The sequence below is a fragment of the Capricornis sumatraensis genome, chromosome 4, assembly GCF_032405125.1.
Source record: "Capricornis sumatraensis isolate serow.1 chromosome 4, serow.2, whole genome shotgun sequence".
Classification (NCBI taxonomy): domain Eukaryota; kingdom Metazoa; phylum Chordata; class Mammalia; order Artiodactyla; family Bovidae; genus Capricornis; species Capricornis sumatraensis.
The window spans coordinates 8038067-8053236 of NC_091072.1; the positions used below are offsets into that span (position 1 = coordinate 8038067).

The 15170-nt window shown below is 44.3% G+C and overlaps 1 protein-coding gene across 1 annotated transcript in view; it reads right to left on the reverse strand.

Moving 5' to 3' along the window:
• Positions 1 to 6268: 6268 nt before the first annotated feature.
• Positions 6269 to 15170, reverse strand: part of CHRNB3 (cholinergic receptor nicotinic beta 3 subunit) — a 30731-nt gene continuing 21829 nt past the window's right edge. Inside the window, exons 4-6 of the mRNA XM_068970470.1 lie at positions 10906 to 11015; positions 9781 to 10663; positions 6269 to 6427 (exon numbers count right to left, since the gene is read on the reverse strand). Of these exons, the coding sequence (XP_068826571.1) occupies positions 6269 to 6427; positions 9781 to 10663; positions 10906 to 11015 (1152 nt within the window). The remainder of the gene's footprint in view (positions 6428 to 9780; positions 10664 to 10905; positions 11016 to 15170) is intronic.

Below are 15170 nucleotides of genomic sequence, written 5' to 3' on the forward strand. Positions count from 1 at the left end.
CCTCATTTTAGACAAATAACCAATCCAAACTTTGTGGTTTGAGTTAATCAATCAATAAATATTAATTAAGCCATGATCACATACAACTCTATTAGAAGCCACTGGGGATGGAACCGAGGCTATGCTATGGTTTAGCTGAGGAAATAAAATTCACAGAATAAAGCAATAGAGAACAATTATGTTCTAAGCTGTATATCAGAGGCTGAAAACTCCATAGACTCTGAGTCAGGAGCTGGGGGAGGGAGGGCTGTGTGTTCTGTGATGACGTCACGAGGAGGGGGGTGTGAGCAGAGAGCTGAAGGATGAGAGTAACTGAGGGCTGTCTGTGCACTCACCTGTGTGTGCCCACATGTGTGCCCTGCATGCTCACACACATGAACGTGTGAGATAGAAAGCTCTACAGGTCTTCAAACGTCCACTTGCTGGAATTAGCTGGAAGGTTTTGTTCATTTTGTCTTGCTACACGTTTGAAAGTAAAATTTCTCGGCTTTACGGTCACCTTCTGCAGCGACTTCCTTAGGATTATCGTGCCATATAAATGTTTATCCTTCCCCACATTTGAGGCCATCGTCGCCTCCCAGTTTAGCTGTGATGAGCCTTAAGCTTCACGCACACATAGCAATGCTTGACCTTTGCCGTGTTTGCGTATGGCCAGAAAGAGGCTTGCTGTGGAAAGTGTTCTGTGTGACATTTTTCATAATTTAAAACTGAATTCAAATCTAAATGCATCTTTCCAAGATGAGTACTGCTATTTACCCAGCACACTAAATGAACTAAATCAAGTTAAATAATGAATTCAGTCAATAGTGTTCTCAATAAAATGAAGAACAGTGACTTGCCCTTTGAGTCCACCATCCCATTAGGGACTAACGCTGGGAATTCTTGATATTCATCACAATGTATTCCTGCAAATCCTGTCCTAAAGCAGTGATACAGCCGATTACATTTTCCCAAAGGAACAAAATTGCAACGAGAATTTGTGTGGTTTAAAAATTGTTAAAGGTCCAGTATTTAATCTCTAAAGTATAGAATTTGGGAGCAGAAGAGGTCTTCAAAGGTCATGAGTCATAACTCTTGCTATTAACCTGGAAACTAAACTCCAGAGAGGGCAAGTGTCTCACCTAAGGCTGGTCAAGAACCCAAGGTTTCTAGTGACCTAGTTTCTACTTTGTCATGTTGCCTCCCTTTAAAAATCCAGCAAAATGTGCAGAAAAGTGATAAATGTGCGGGTCATACCAGGAGCCCCAATGTTCCCTGATGTGTGCAGGAAGCACATAAAAATACAATGTTGTGGAATAAAATGTTATACCTATTGAAAACAAATGCATGATCACATTGAATATTATTTAAACACCCAAAATACATAATTGTGATTTGTTTTGAAGTTTAAAATTGCTTTTGAGAGTGATTCAAGTGGAATAAATCTAAAAACACAGTCCAGGCTATTTGAAAAACTTCTGTCATTTCTGTTCACTATGGTTCTCTGCTCAGAACAGAGCAGATCTGGGCACTTGGCAGGAAAGGAAACTGTACAATACAGGAGGGCAATGAAAGGACCCATTTTCCGGAGGCGGGATCAAGGGCACAGGGAAGGAGAGACTGGGCGTGAAGGAGAAGGGCCAGTTGGTGTGGACAGGATGGTGAGTGCCTCGAGGCAGGAACAGCAGTTTGGAGACTTCAGCAAAGATCCAGAAGGCTGACAGAGCCGGTTTGCAGAGCCCCAAGCACGTGCACGCGGTCCCCCTGCCACGTCTGAACACTGACGGGTCATTAACGTCAAGACACGCCTTACTTCTTCTTGCTGGGAAATTCGCGATTTTATTCCCAACGGAGCCATCTTTCTAGTCTACATTCTCGTCCACCACCCACCAGGCAGCAGAGTCGAGGTCATCCAGCCCTTCAAATAGACCCCACTCTTCTCATGGTGTGATACCACTTTGGGTGACTTTTCAGTGTCCAGTTGCCATGGACAACCGGACCCATCTATAGGGATTTGGATTTAGACAAGAGTTCTAGGATAAAAGGCTGGCCGATGTGCTTCCTTCCTTTTCTTCTTCTTTTCTGTCCTCCGTTTCCCACTGATATTTCGGAAGACGTGTAAAATGAACACGAATGCATAGGAGCACTGAAAAGATGGCTGAGGTGCTTTCGTAGACTGGATTGGCAGGGATGGCCGAAAGGTATAGGACAGACGAGACCGGATTTACAGTCAAACCTAACAGAGCAATGGAAGTTGTGGTTCCGTGCAAGAGAATTGTGGCCACCAAAGAAATTACATTTTTTTCCAGCAAACCCCCACAGTGCTCCTAAGAGTCTGTGTGAGGGAGACGAGTGGAGGCCGGAGGAGCTGCTGCTGTGGTCGTCCACTCTCCCACTGGCTTCCGTAGCCTGTCCTTACGGGTGTGGTCATTTTGACATATGAAAAACTAGAGTGTGCACCGGATCAGAGAACTAGGGCAGTGCCTGCGATCACTTCCAGCCACCATGAAGGCAGGGGAGTCCCAAATGAAGAGGACGAGCTGTTCTCACACCTCAGAACATAAGATGGCAAAGAAAAGTGACTGGGGCCAGACTTCCTGTAATGAGAAACTGCTTTTACTATCAGGTGAACAAACAACTTAAAAACTCCGAATATTTGAGTCAAATGACCACAAAAAAGCATCAAAAATCAGCAAACTTAACCCCTGAAGAAAAACTGTGAATGTAAACAATAGAAGGAGACTTTAAAGTAACTATAACTGGTATCCTTAAGATAGTCCAGAGGGTGTGACATCCAAAAGAATTATAGAGTTCTTAGAAAACAAATACATGCGTTATCTACCAACAAACCAATCCCCTACCCGGGTAGGGGAGCTAAATAGAAGAAGACATCATGACGGTCAAGCAAACGAGTCAGCTGCAGCATCAAGCTGACAATGTGAAGAGTTTAAATTAAAAGTATGAGAAAAGAGTTAATAAGACATCTAGGAATACCAAGATCCTCCTATTAGAAATTTCAGAAAGAAAGGGGAAGGAGAATGGAAGATAGGAAATAATAAAGGAAGGAAGACAGGACTATTTATATGAGTCGAAGAAAGACATTATTCACCGAGTGCCAAGACAAGGAGAGATTCAGAAAGGCTAACACACTCAAAACTTCCTATAAAAATGGCTTGGAGATGGAGTCCTCTGAAATTAAATGTATCTGGAAAACTGGATTAGAAAAGTGAGAAAATTTAAGATTTAAAAAAATGGTGAACCAATAAATGAATAATACAATTAATTGTTTATAATGGGGTTGGGCTTCCCTTGTAGCTCAGTTGGTAAAGAATCCTGCAATGCAGGAGACCTGGGTTCGATCCCTGGGTGGGGAAGATCTCCTGGAGAAGGAAATGGCAACCCACTCCAGTATTCTTGCCTAGAGAATCCCATGGACAGAGGAGCCTGGCAGGCTGCAGTCAATGAGGTAACAAGAGTTGGTTGGACATGACTTAGTGACTAAACCAGCACCAATGGGGTTGTGGATAAAATGTGTTGTCAAGACATTATTCAGAAGAAAGAGACACATAATATAGAAAATGAATAATGAATTTTCTAAATTCTGGCTGATTTAGAGGAAACATAAAAGGTGATAAGGAAAGGCGGGAGGTGAAAGGGATTTAGTATCTGGTTTTGTTTAGAGCATAGTGGACAGGTATTAAAATTCTCAACACTGGTAAAAAAAAAAAAACAAGTTCAAATATGTTTATTAATAGATTACTAGGAAAGGGTGCATACCTTTCAATCATTTGAAAAGAAGAAGGAACAGAAATTCAGTCAAGGCTGAAAAGGAGCCAAAAAAGAATAAGAAAACATCATACAGAAGACACAAACAGAATGGCATAAATCAGGTTCAACATGGCAGTGGTAAGAATTTGCGTGAAAAGGTTAAATAATTAAATTGGATTTTTAAAGTGCCAGCTGCAAAGAGTTTATAGGAAACATGCCCTGCACAAAATAATCCAGAGAAGGATTTGGATTTTAGAACTGGGAAAGGAGAACAGCTATTTCAAGCTAAAATCCAGGATTTGGCATCTGTGAGAGAAAAATCTGTGAGCCTCTCCCCTGAGTCTCAGGGACAGGGTGGGGTGAGGGGGATGAGTGCTCTCAGAGGGCAGGACCAGACAAACGGAATGGGAAGGGTCTTGGTGATGGGTTTTTGGCTTTTTTTTTGGATTTGACACCAAAGCAAAGGCAGTAAAAACCCAATGAATAAGTGGGACTGCGCAGCAGAGGGAACCATCAGTATGAAAGGCGACCTGTAGAAGGGGAGAAAATGTTTGCAAAATACACCTTCAGGAAGAGGTTTCTATCCAAAATATGCAAGGACCATCTCAGTGGCAAAAACCCAAACAACCCAGTTTAGAAACGGGTCAAGGATCTGAAGAGGTATGTTTCCGAAGATGGCAATCTGATGGCCAGCGGGAGGAAGAAAGGTGCTCAGCATCAGGGAAACGCAAATCAAAACCACAGCAAGGGACTTCCCTGCTGGTCGAGTGGTTAAGAATCCACCTTGCAATGCAGGGGAGGAGGGTTTGATCCCTGGTCAGCGAACAAAGGTTCCGCACGCCACAAGCAACTACTCCTGTGACCCCAACTAGAGGGTCCGTGCGCCTCAGTGAAAGACCTCACATGAGCAACGAAGACCCTGCATGCTGCGACTAAGACCCAATGCAGCCAAACAAATAACATGAAAAAAAAACCACCTTGAGGGATCACCTCGTGCTTATTAGGTTGTCATAAGGAAGACAAGATGTTGACGGGAATGTGGAGACAGGAGACTCCTTGGGCACGGCTGGTGGGAATGCAAATCGGTGCAGCTTCTATGGAAAACAGTATAGAGGTCCCTCAAGAAATGAGGAATTGCACACTCCAGCAAGCCAGCTCCTGGAAACCAAATAATTCTCGCGAAGTGATATCTATACCCTCATGTTCGTTGCAGCATTATTGACAACACCCAAGACATGGAACAACTTACTTGTCTGTCTGTCCACAGATTAACGGATAAAGCCAATGTGATATATATGCAATGGAATGCAATTCAGCCATAAAAAGAAGGAAATCCTGTCATTTGCAACAATATAGATGAACCCAGAGGACACGCTGCTTTGAAATAAGGCAAACAGGGAAAGACAATCCTGCATGATCTCATTCATATGTGGAATCTAGAAAAACAAAACAAAACTTGAACTCTTGGAAACAGAGAGAAGGGAAGTGGCTGCCAGGGTCTAGGGGGCGGGGAAATGGGGAGAGGTTGGTAAAAGGGTACACACTTTGGGTTACAAGATGAATAAGGTCAGAGGATCTAATATAAAACATGGTGGCCACTGTTGATAACATGGCTTTGTATAACTGAAATTTGCTAAGAGAGTAGCACTGAAGTGTTCTCAGAGGAAGAAGAAGCAGAGAGGGGAGGGAGAGGGGAAAAAACTGGGTGAGCAGCCCGGAGGACGCTGCTGAAATGGATTAGATTAGATGAGGGGACATAAAAAAACCAGTATCAGTGCACGTTCAGAATTTCCGTTTTCTAGGAAAAGAGAATGGGCATAATGACTGCCCTCCTGGCAGCCGATCACACTGTTTCTACTGCGAGTTATTCTGCCATGGCCTTACAGCAAGCCCACTCCACAGCAGCCTCTGGCATGACCACCTGAACACCGTCGTGAGTCTATGACGGAGCCACGAGGAACCTGGCTTAGAGGTGGACCACATTCGAGCCAGACCATGCAGAACGAATGCCAGGTTTGGGGGGACTTGAGTCACCAGTCTTCCTGCAGTCTTGGTAATGACAGGTGTGCCCTGCCCAGGGTTGCCCTGGTACCAGTGTGATGCCCCAAACGGCTCACCTGCAGGGCAGGCGCATGGCTACAGAAGCAATGGCTACAATGCCAGTGCCAGCTGGCAGCCGGGTAAAACCACCAAGGACACCAGCTGATGCTGGAGTCTTCCCTTTCCTGGAGTTCTTGGTGAAACACAGCAACCGTCCTTGTGTGCTGCAGGCTTGTGATCTCAGGCCCAGGCTCACAATTTCTCCTTGAACGTCTGCAGAAGCCAAAGCCGGGGTCTGAGGAGGGTCTGCTTAATTGACACCCAACTCGTTGTCATGGCAACCGAGGTTCAGCCTCGCTGAGGAGGACACAAGACACTGTCCACCCTCGGGGCCTCCTGATGAGCACATGGGTTTGCATGCTGTATACACATGGGGGCTGGATGTCAGCTCTAAGGTGTGATTCTGCTTTAGGGGCATGTGTTAGATAGCTCTGGATTCCTGCTCCTGATGGTAACTGTGTAGCCACATCTTCAAAGCAGGGGTGAAAATCAGAACCGAGCCGGTGACGGATGTGATCAGAAAGAGCCACAGGAAAATCCGATCGAGAACTTGAGCCGCGAACTTCCAGTCTTGCACCACCTGCCAGAGAGAAAAGGACACCTTCCATTCAGCCTGCTGCGCGGCTGTTCTGAGGGACTTCAAAGGAACCCTATTCGGATCACAGCCCTGCAGTTTTCCAAACGCACCTGACACCTCCCCCGAGACATCGACTTCCTGGGACCTCACGGTTGGTGCCCAAGAAAACGGCGCGTAGCTCAAGTTCAGGGGAACGCTTTCATCAACATCGAGGACATAAAATAGAAACAACAAAATCACTGATGCAGTTGTAAACGTTACTGACTAAAACAGAAAAAGCCTGATTTTTACCCAAATAAAAAGGCAGCATCTCCTACTGCAACGCTTCCTGATATGACATAGGAAATATAGCACAAATTTCTAAATTAAGGATTTTGGGGGTCACATATTTCAGTGACCTCTTTTCCCCCACTCCACAGTTGGGTAGGGCTATGGGGGACACTCCTGGAGGTGTTGACAGGAAGTGGTGAGGGAGACAGGAGACCCAGTCCCTCTGGAGGAAGGGAGGTTAGGAGACTGGTCTGCAGCCTGGGAGGGCCAGGTCAGAGCAAGTCAAGCTGCGGGCTGGGGGAGTCTCAGAGACCAGGCCAGAGGTCTTTCAAGGGGAAATAAAGGTCCCATTTCTACTACCTGGGGATTTGGTAAAGACAGTGCTGACCAGGGTGCCTGCTGTCCTAGAAGAACATAGATGCTGGTGTGGAACTTGAAAATATTGTGCATGTAGAGGTTTAGAAATAAAACCTTAGGGAAAACCACGAAGAAGGTGAAAATGTTAAGTGTCAAATCACATGGGAGAAGACAATGGCACCCCACTCTAGTACTCTTGCCTGGAGAATCCCATGGACAGAGGAGCCTGGTGGGCTGCAGTCCATGGGTCGCTAAGAGTTGGACACAACTGAGCGACTTCACTTTCACTTTTCACTTTCCTATATTGGAGAAGGAAATGGCAACCCACTCCAGTGTTCTTGCCTGGAGAATCCCAGGGACGGGGGAGACTGGTGGGGTGCCATCTATGGGGTCGCACAGAGTCAGACACGACTGAAGTGACTTAGCAGCAGCAGCAGCAAATAACATATATTAACGCATATATATGGAATCTAGGAAGATGGTACTGATGCACCTATTTGCAGGGCAGCAATGGAGACGTCCCTGGTGGCTTAGCTGGTAAAGAATCCGCCTGCAATGCAGGAGACCTGGGTTCAATCCCTGGGTTGGGAAGATCCCCTGGAGATGGGAAAGGCTACCCACTACAGTATTCTGGCCTGGAGAATTCCATGGACTTTATCGTCCATGGGGTCTCAAAGAGTCAGACACGACTGAGTGACTTTCCTTCACTTTAATGGAGACGCAGACTTAGAGCTCAGACTTGTGGACACAGTGGGGAAGGAGAGGGCAATGCTTTCCTCTCCTCTTCTGAGTTGAGAGAGTAGCATTGAGACATATACACTACCATATGTATAATTACACAGCCAGTGGAAATTTACCGTATGATGCAGGAGCTCAAATCTGGAGCTCTGTGACAACGTAGGGGGCAGGATGGGGTAGGAGGTAGGAGGGAGTTTCAAGAGGGAGGGGACATATGTATACCTGTGGCTGATTCACCTTGATATATGGCAGAAACCAGCACAATATTGTAAAGCAATTATCCTCCAATTGAAAATAAACACATTTAATTTTTAAAAGTGTCAGCCTTAAGTGGGGGATTATTAGTGATGTGAATCATCTTAAATGTTTCATATTTTCCAAATTCCTTATGCCAACAATGTGTTTTTTAAAATAATTTTTAAAAAGCTACTTTTGATTTTAAAAATTTAAAAAATATTTTAGTTTTGATGTGACCCATTACTAAAGTCTTTTTGAATTTGTTACGACATTGCTTCGGTGTTGATTTATTTATTTATTTTGGCCACAAGGCATGTGGGATCTTAGCTGTCTGACCAGGGATCAAACCCACATCCCCTGCTTTGGAAAGCTTAACCACTGGATCACCAGGGAAGTCTATAAAAAACTGTTTAAATCTTTGTGTTAGAATTTCTAAAAGATGTAAATAAAGAAATAGAAAACCTTAAGAATAGCTGACATGCTTGTTCCATAGCAGCATTTTTTTTCTCCAGTGCTTAAAAAAATTTTTTTTCAGTGGATTTAAAAAATGACAAATTGTAAGAGAGAGGACGTACTAGGCTGCTGCTGCTGCTGCTAAGTTGCCTCAGTCGTGTCCAACTCTGTGCGACCCCATAGACGGCAGTCCACCACGCTCCCCCGTCCCTGGGATTCTCCAGGCAAGAACACTGGAGTGGGTTGCCATTTCCTTCTCCAATGCATGCAAGTGAAAAGTGAAACTGAAGTCGCTCAGTCATGTCTGACTCTTAGCGACCCCATGGACTGCAACTACCAGGCTCCTCCATCCATGGGATTTTCCAGGCAAGAGTACTGGAGTGGGGTGCCATTGCCTTCTCCGAGGTACTAGGCAGTACCCATATAAAATCCAGAGGCTGTTTCTTGGAAAACCTATTCTTCCTTAAGTTCGTTTATGGCATTAGGCTGTTGGCACTAATTTTCAGTGATTTTAGAGTAAAATAATGGAACTGTATAAACTTGCATAAATATTAACTCTTTTTAAGCAACAGACTCCCGTTTGTGCTGAGTATTTATATGTCAAATAATATGTTCCTTCCGCAGGGGAAGGACCCATTTAGAGGAGGGAGGGATGGAGAGAAGAAAGGTGAGGATTAACGTTTATTGTCTGCACATCATGAGACCATGTGTGCTGGGCACATAATGCATATTTTGCACCTGATGTCTATAATTCCTCCCTTCAAGGGAGAGTTCAGAAAACAAGTTCAGGTTAAGCAGCTTTTCTCAAGTGAGTGGAACATGGGTAGCATCTGCAAGCAGGACTGTTTTGAGTCTTAAATCCATATCCTTTCCACATCTTAAAAACTAAACTTGTGAACTAAATACTTGCTGTTACATCATGTTTTATGTTAATATAAAGCTTGATTCTTTCTGTTTTCTGATTTCCAGATATTCTGAATAGAGATATCCATCATCCCATAAAAAATGAGAGATAAATGAGCAGAGACGTGGACAAACAACTTCAGTGTAGAATTGAATTATTTAAATAGAATCACATCTAACAAGAAGGCATTGCGCTTAACCTAGAGTTGCTTCTCTTTTGCTCATTCTGTTTTTGTGAAAGTCTCCCTGAAAATTCATACTGAAGTCCCTATGTGTCAGGGCTTGTGTGAAGTTATATGTCAAGCAGGTAGTTGATAAGGTCACATTTGAAACAGGGACCCCATTTGTTGCAAACAGACATTAAAAATCTCAGTCGGTGCTCCCAACCGTTCCCTCACCTGGCTGATGAAATGCTCCTTCTTCACGTGGCTGGAAATGTATCTGATGGAATCCGCCGCCTTTTCCAGGAAAGCGACCAGAACCTTTTCTCCATCACTCATCTGCTTTTGTTTCTTTCTTTCCAGGACTTGACCCCTCAGGGCGGGTTTCCTCTCCTCTCTACCTGGGAGAGAGTAGCGATCCACGTGGTCCTTCATGCAGAGTAACTTGGGAAGGGTTTGCAGAAAGAGCCGCTTGACCCAGGGGGCCATGGGGTGGTAGGTTGAGGAAGATCTGTGGTGGACGTTGATGACAAACACAGTGACGATGATGGAGAGGGTGACGAAGACCATGATGAACAGGAGGTACTCCCCGATGAGCGGGATGACCTTGGAGGAAGACGGGATGATCTCCTCAATCACCAGGAGGAAGACCGTGAGGGAAACCAGGACAGAGGTGGATAAGGAGAGCTTCTCGCCCTCGTCGGAGGGCAAGTAGAAGACCAGCACGGTCAGGAAGGACAGCCCCAGGCACGGGACGATGAGAAAGAGCGTGTAGAACAGGGGCAGGCGGCGCAGCACGAGGGAGTAGCTGATGAACGGGTACCAGGAGGCGCCGTGCCTGCGGCCCCCGGCCGTGCCCTTGGCGTTCAGGATCTCCCACTCTCCGTTGTCGAAGAAGTCCTTCCGGTCCACGTTCTCGTCGGTGAGGACGAGGTCCACCATGGTCCCGTCGTAAGTCCAGGATCCGAACTTCATGGAGCAGTTCTGCCGGTCGAAGGGGAAGAAGGTGACGTCCATGGTGCAGGAGCTCTTGTAGCTGGCGGGAGGCGTCCACACCACGGTCCCGTCCGATCTGACCACAGCCTTGGTCATGAGCGAGCCTTCGAACCGGCCGTCGGCGCTGTGGAAAGAGGGGTCGCTCGGCCGTTAGTCTAACACAGATTAGCAGTCTTTTTTTTTTTTTTCCCCCACCGCTGTCCTATCTGTATTTTATTCCTTTCCTATCACAGCATCAAACAAGATTTCCGAAAGGAACAGTTCTCTCATCAAGATTGTACCTTTCTCTTAATTATTTTGGCACAATCAAGCTTTTCTATTTCCATTCCTCATCGGACTAGCGGATTTTTCTTCTGTGATACTTACTTTTCAAAGAGGACTATGTCAGGAAGCCAGAGAGATTCTGACGGAACTTTAATGGAATGAATCCCACCGTATTCATCCGGATTCCAGCGTAACTTGTGGTCTGTCCATTCCTGTGCGGAAATTAATATAAATTAATACAATTATTTCAGAATAATTTTATTCTGGAAATCCAGTTCGAGTTTGGAATCTTCAAGTTTATGTTAATTTATGAATCTCATGTTTTATTTTAAAAGAGAAATTCATCTGCTTTAAGCCTATGGCCCTGGTCTGTGACTCAGGGCAGTTGAAGGTATAGCCCGAGCCAGCCTCGTGTTTGATGGTCTAGACTCTCACACCGGTCCAGCCTGGGAATTCCAAAATTGCCACGACGACCTCACAAATGATAGAGGCTCAGCAACAAACTTCACTGATTTGTGACCTATTTGTTTTCAGCCTATTTTCTCTGAAGAAACAAAAGAAAAGCAAAGATAGCTCTAACTCAGTTTATTCTTGGAGAGTTGGTCCATCCAGCGATGTTGTTATCTCATGAAAATGGATATAAATGATTCTGAATATCAATCAAGAGTCTTGGACAAAGATCCACACAGTATGCTAATATGAATTATCCAGTATCTGCCGACTACTCTTGAGGACATTATAAGTTTTATCCAATGGAAAAATATTTTCCAAGAATTTTCTTTTACATTCGAATCTGTTCTTATTTTGTGAAGCACCAAATCCAATTTTAAATTATATTTCTAAATGTTGTTAACTTGCATATTTTTCCTCATAATAGAATGAAATCATTTAGCATGGTTTACAGAGGCTGATGGATCCAGATTAACAAAACCATTAATTGATTGGATTATGAAAGTCAAAAGGATGATGTATGGATGACCCAATTGCAGTAGACGTGGACTTAAAAAGATTTGGAATCCAGAATCCTATGAAATCTGACCTGAAAGTGAATTACCCCACCATCTGTCATGTGGACAGTTGAGGAATAATGCAGGATAATATTAAATGACATTTCAGAGAGTCAGGAGGGCATGCCCAGTATGAGGCTCCCTGGAGCCCAGTGATGCCAACTTCGTCATTAAAAAATCAGGAGTCAGCAGATGGATGATTCACTAGATGGTACAATATTGAAATATGCATGATGCCTGGAGAAGGATGGAATGATACACTCCAGATGAGACACCAGCTCTTTTAGACAATATTTGTGAGGCTTGACCCTTGAAAACCAAATTTAAAAAGATAGGGACTTTAGAAAGCTACACTCTAAAGGATTAAAAAAAAAAACTGCATGAATACTTATGGAAAACTATGCAGATGAAGACTGATAGTTTAAGAGCTCAAACGAATAAAGCATTTACTATGCTTATTCGGTACTCACAAGCTTCTCTCTTCCTTCCTCTTCCTCTGCCCACTTTGAAAAGCAAATACAATTTCCTTCCTATGAATAATTTGTCTCCTGCTAAGGAGACTTGGCAACCCACTCCAGTATTCTTGCCTGGAGAAGTCCATAGACGGAGGAGCCTGGCGGGCTGCAGTCCATGGGGTCTCAAAGAGTCGAGCACGACTGAGCGACTAACGCAAGGAGACTTCTACTATCAGCAGCAAGTCTGGATCTCAGAAATGTTGAAGGGAACCCAGAGCAGCACTTTCGGTTTGTTTTTCACTTTTATGTTTAAAATATTTACATACAATAAAATTCACTCTTTTGCATCTGGTTCTATAGTCAAATAGTTGAATAATCATGATCACCATCAAGATACCAGAACAGCTCCCCTGCCCCCAGGTTTCCTTAGGCTGTGCTTTGTAATCAATCCTCCCACCTCCCCGTCCCTGGAAACCACCGCTCACTCCTTGGAAGAAAAGTTATGACCAACCTAGATAGCATATTGAAGAACAGAGACATTACTTTGCCAACAAAGGTCTGTCTAGTCAAGGCTATGGTTTTTCCAGTAGTCATGTATGGATGTGAGAGTTGGACTGTGAAGAAGGCTGAGCACCAAAGAATTGATGCGTTTGAACTGTGGTGTTGGAGAAGACTCTTGACAGCAAGGAGTTCCAACCAGTCCATTCTGAAGGAGATCAGCGCTGGGATTTCTTTGGAAGGAATGATGCTAAAGCTGAAACTCCAGTACTTTGGCCACCTCATGCGAAGAGTTGACTCATTGGAAAAGACCCTGATGCCGGGAGGGATTGGGGGCAGGCGGAGAAGGGGACGTCAGAGGATGAGATGGCTGGATGGCATCACCAACTCGATGGACGTGAGTCTGCGTGAACTCCGGGAGTTGGTGATGGACAGGGAGGTCTGGCGTGCTGCAATTCATGGGGTCGCAAAGAGCCGGACACGACTGAGCGACTGAACTGAACTGAATGTTGCCTTTCCCAGAATGCCAGAGAATGGAATCACAGTCCATGGTCCTTCCATCCTGACTTCTGTTACCTATTGAAATACATTTTTGGATTCTAGGTAGATTGTTTATTTTTTATTAGTGAGAAGTATTCCATTGTAGGGAGTTACCACAATTTTTTAAATCCATTTGCCAGGTCAAATATTTGGATTCGTTCCAATTCTTAATGACTATAAATAAAGTGACTCTAAAAATTTTGTAGGTTTGGGGGTGAAAAACATTTTCTTTTCTCTTGGGTAAATACCTAGGAGTGGATGGCAGGGTCATAGGGTGAGTGTACGTTTAACTTTATATGACACCAGAGGGGCTGGATCATTTCCTGTTCCCTCTAGCAATGCATGAGCATTCCAGCTGTCTGGCATCATCTCCAGTACTGTGTAAAGTCACACTGAAATGTTTATATTATAATAGTTGTAAACTAGTATCTCATTATGGCTTTTGCTATACATTTTCCTAATGACTAAATGACAATGAGCTTTTCTTCAAGTGCTTATTTGTCGTCCATACATTTTCTTTGGTGAAGTGGTTGTTAAGTCCTCTTCATATTCTTTAATCGGGTTGTTGGTTTTCTAATGACTGAGGTTTCAGTTCTTTATATATATGAAAAGTATATTTTAACGTATGAAATAGACCTCAAGCAGGGAACAACAGTGGAAACAGTGACAGATTTTATTTTCTTGGGCTCCAAAATCACTGGATGGTGATTGCCACCACGAAATTAAAAGACACTTGCTCCTTGGAAAGAAAGCTATGACAAACCTAGTTCAGTTCAGCTCAGTCCAGTAGTTCAGTCATGTCCGACTCTTTGTCACCCCACGAATCGCAGCACACCAGGCCTCCCTGTCCATCACTGACTCCCGGAGTTCACCCAAACTCTTGTCCATCGAGTCGGTGATGCCATCCAGCCATCTCATCCTCTGTCGTCCCCTTCTCCTCCTGCCCCCAATTCCTCCCAGCATCAGGGTCTTTTCCAATGAGTCAACTCTTCGCAGGAGGTGGCCAAAGTATTGGAGTTTCAGCTTCAGCATCAGTCCTTCCAATGAACACCCAGGACTGATCTCCTTTAGAATGGACTGGTTGGATCTCCTTGCAGTCCAAGGGACTCTCAAGAGTCTTCTCCAACACCTCAGTTCAAAAGCATCAATTCTTCAGTGCTCAGCTTTCTTCACAGTCCAACTCTCACATCCATACATGACCACTGGAAAAACCACAGCCTTGACTAGATGGACCTTTGTTGGAAAAGTAATGTCTCTGCTTTTCAATATGCTATCTAGGTTGGTCATAACTTTCCTTCCAAGGAGTAAGCATCTTTTAATTTCATGGCTGCAATCACCATCTGCAGTGATTTTGGAGCCCCCCAAAATAAAGTCTGACACTGTTTCCACTGTTTCCCCATCTATTTGTCATGAAGTGATGGGACCAGATGCCATGATCTTCGTTTTCTGAATGTTGAGCTTTAAGCTAATTTTTTCACTCTTCTCTTTCACTTTCATCAAACTTAGACAGCATATTAAAAAACAGAGACATCACTTTGCTGACAAAGGTCCGTATGGTCAAAGCTATGGTTTTTCCAGTAGTCATGTATGGATGTGAGAGTTGGACAATAAAGAAGGTTGAGCACCAAAAAACTGATGCTTTCAAATTGTGGTGCTAGAGAAGACTCCTGAGGGTCCCTTGGACAGCAAGGAGATCAAACCAGTCAAACCTAAAGGAAATCAACGCTGAATATTCATTGGAAGGGCTGAAGATGAAGCTGAAGTTTCAATACTTTGGGCACCTGCTGTCAAGAGCCGACTCACTGGAAAAGACCCTGAGGCTGGGAAAGATTGAAGGCAAAAGGAGAAGCGGGTGACAGAGGATGAG